At 46.9% G+C, this 1,016-nt stretch overlaps 1 protein-coding gene across 1 annotated transcript in view; it reads left to right on the plus strand.

Moving 5' to 3' along the window:
- Window positions 1–243: 243 nt before the first annotated feature.
- Window positions 244–1,016, plus strand: part of LOC106512191 (cell division cycle protein 27 homolog) — a gene marked incomplete at both ends in the record, with an annotated part of 2,230 nt that continues 1,457 nt past the window's right edge. Inside the window, 3 exon segments of the mRNA XM_014000859.1 lie at window positions 244–319; window positions 448–595; window positions 702–827. Of these exon segments, the coding sequence (XP_013856313.1) occupies window positions 244–319; window positions 448–595; window positions 702–827 (350 nt within the window).

Here is a 1,016-nt window from a genome sequence, read left to right on the forward strand (position 1 = left end):
GGGTCTAATGTAAAGTTGTGTGTCTGTGTTCAGAAGGGTCTAATGTAAAGTTGTGTGTCTGTGTTCAGAAGGGTCTAATGTAAAGTTGTGTGTCTGTGTTCAGGAGGGTCTAATGTAAAGTTGTGTGTCTGTGTTCAGAAGGGTCTAATGTAAAGTTGTGTGTCTGTGTTCAGAAGGGTCTAATGTAAAGTTGTGTGTCTGTGTTCAGGAGGGTCTAATGTTAAGTTGTGTGTCTGTGTTCAGGCTGCAGTATGGCAGGCGCTCAACCACTATGCTTACCTGGATGCTGTCTTTCTGGCTGAGAGGCTCTACGCTGAAGGTAACACCTGTCTTCCTGACTTTTATTTCTGTCTGTTTACTTGATGACTGTTTACCTGTTTACCTGTTTGTTTACCTGTTTACCTGTCTGTTTACCTGACTGTTTACCTGTCTACCTGTGTGTGCCAGTGCGGTCAGAGGAGGCTCTCTACCTGTTAGCCACATGTTATTACCGCTCCGGGAAGCCTTATAAAGCTTATAGACTACTAAAGGCTCACAGCTGCTCCACACCGCAGGTTCGATTCCTGCTGGCAAAGTGCTGCGTTGAACTCAGCAAGTAAGAAAACACACTCTGACCTTTGATCTTCCCCTGACATCCACCCACACTGTGAAGCACATTTTACCTGTCCCTCACCTGTCTGCCTCACCTGTCTGCCTCCCAGGTTGGCGGAGGGGGAACAGGTTCTGATTGGTGGAGTGCTGAACAAACAGAAGAGTCAAGATGACATCATCACAGAGTTTGGAGACGCTGCCTCTTTCACATTATCTTTACTTGGACACATTTATTGGTAAGCAGCTGGTTGTCTCTGTGTGTCTCTGTGTGTCTCTGTCCAGTTGTCTCTGTGTGTCTCTGTGTGTCTCTGTCCAGTTGTCTCTGTGTGTCTCTGTGTGTCTCTGTCCAGTTGTCTCTGTGTGTCTGTGTGTGTCTCTGTGTGTCTCTGTCCAGTTGTCTCTGTGTGTCTCTGTGTGTCTCTGTG

Source organism: Austrofundulus limnaeus, unplaced genomic scaffold, assembly GCF_001266775.1.
Source record: "Austrofundulus limnaeus strain Quisiro unplaced genomic scaffold, Austrofundulus_limnaeus-1.0 Scaffold4693, whole genome shotgun sequence".
Taxonomy (NCBI): domain Eukaryota; kingdom Metazoa; phylum Chordata; class Actinopteri; order Cyprinodontiformes; family Rivulidae; genus Austrofundulus; species Austrofundulus limnaeus.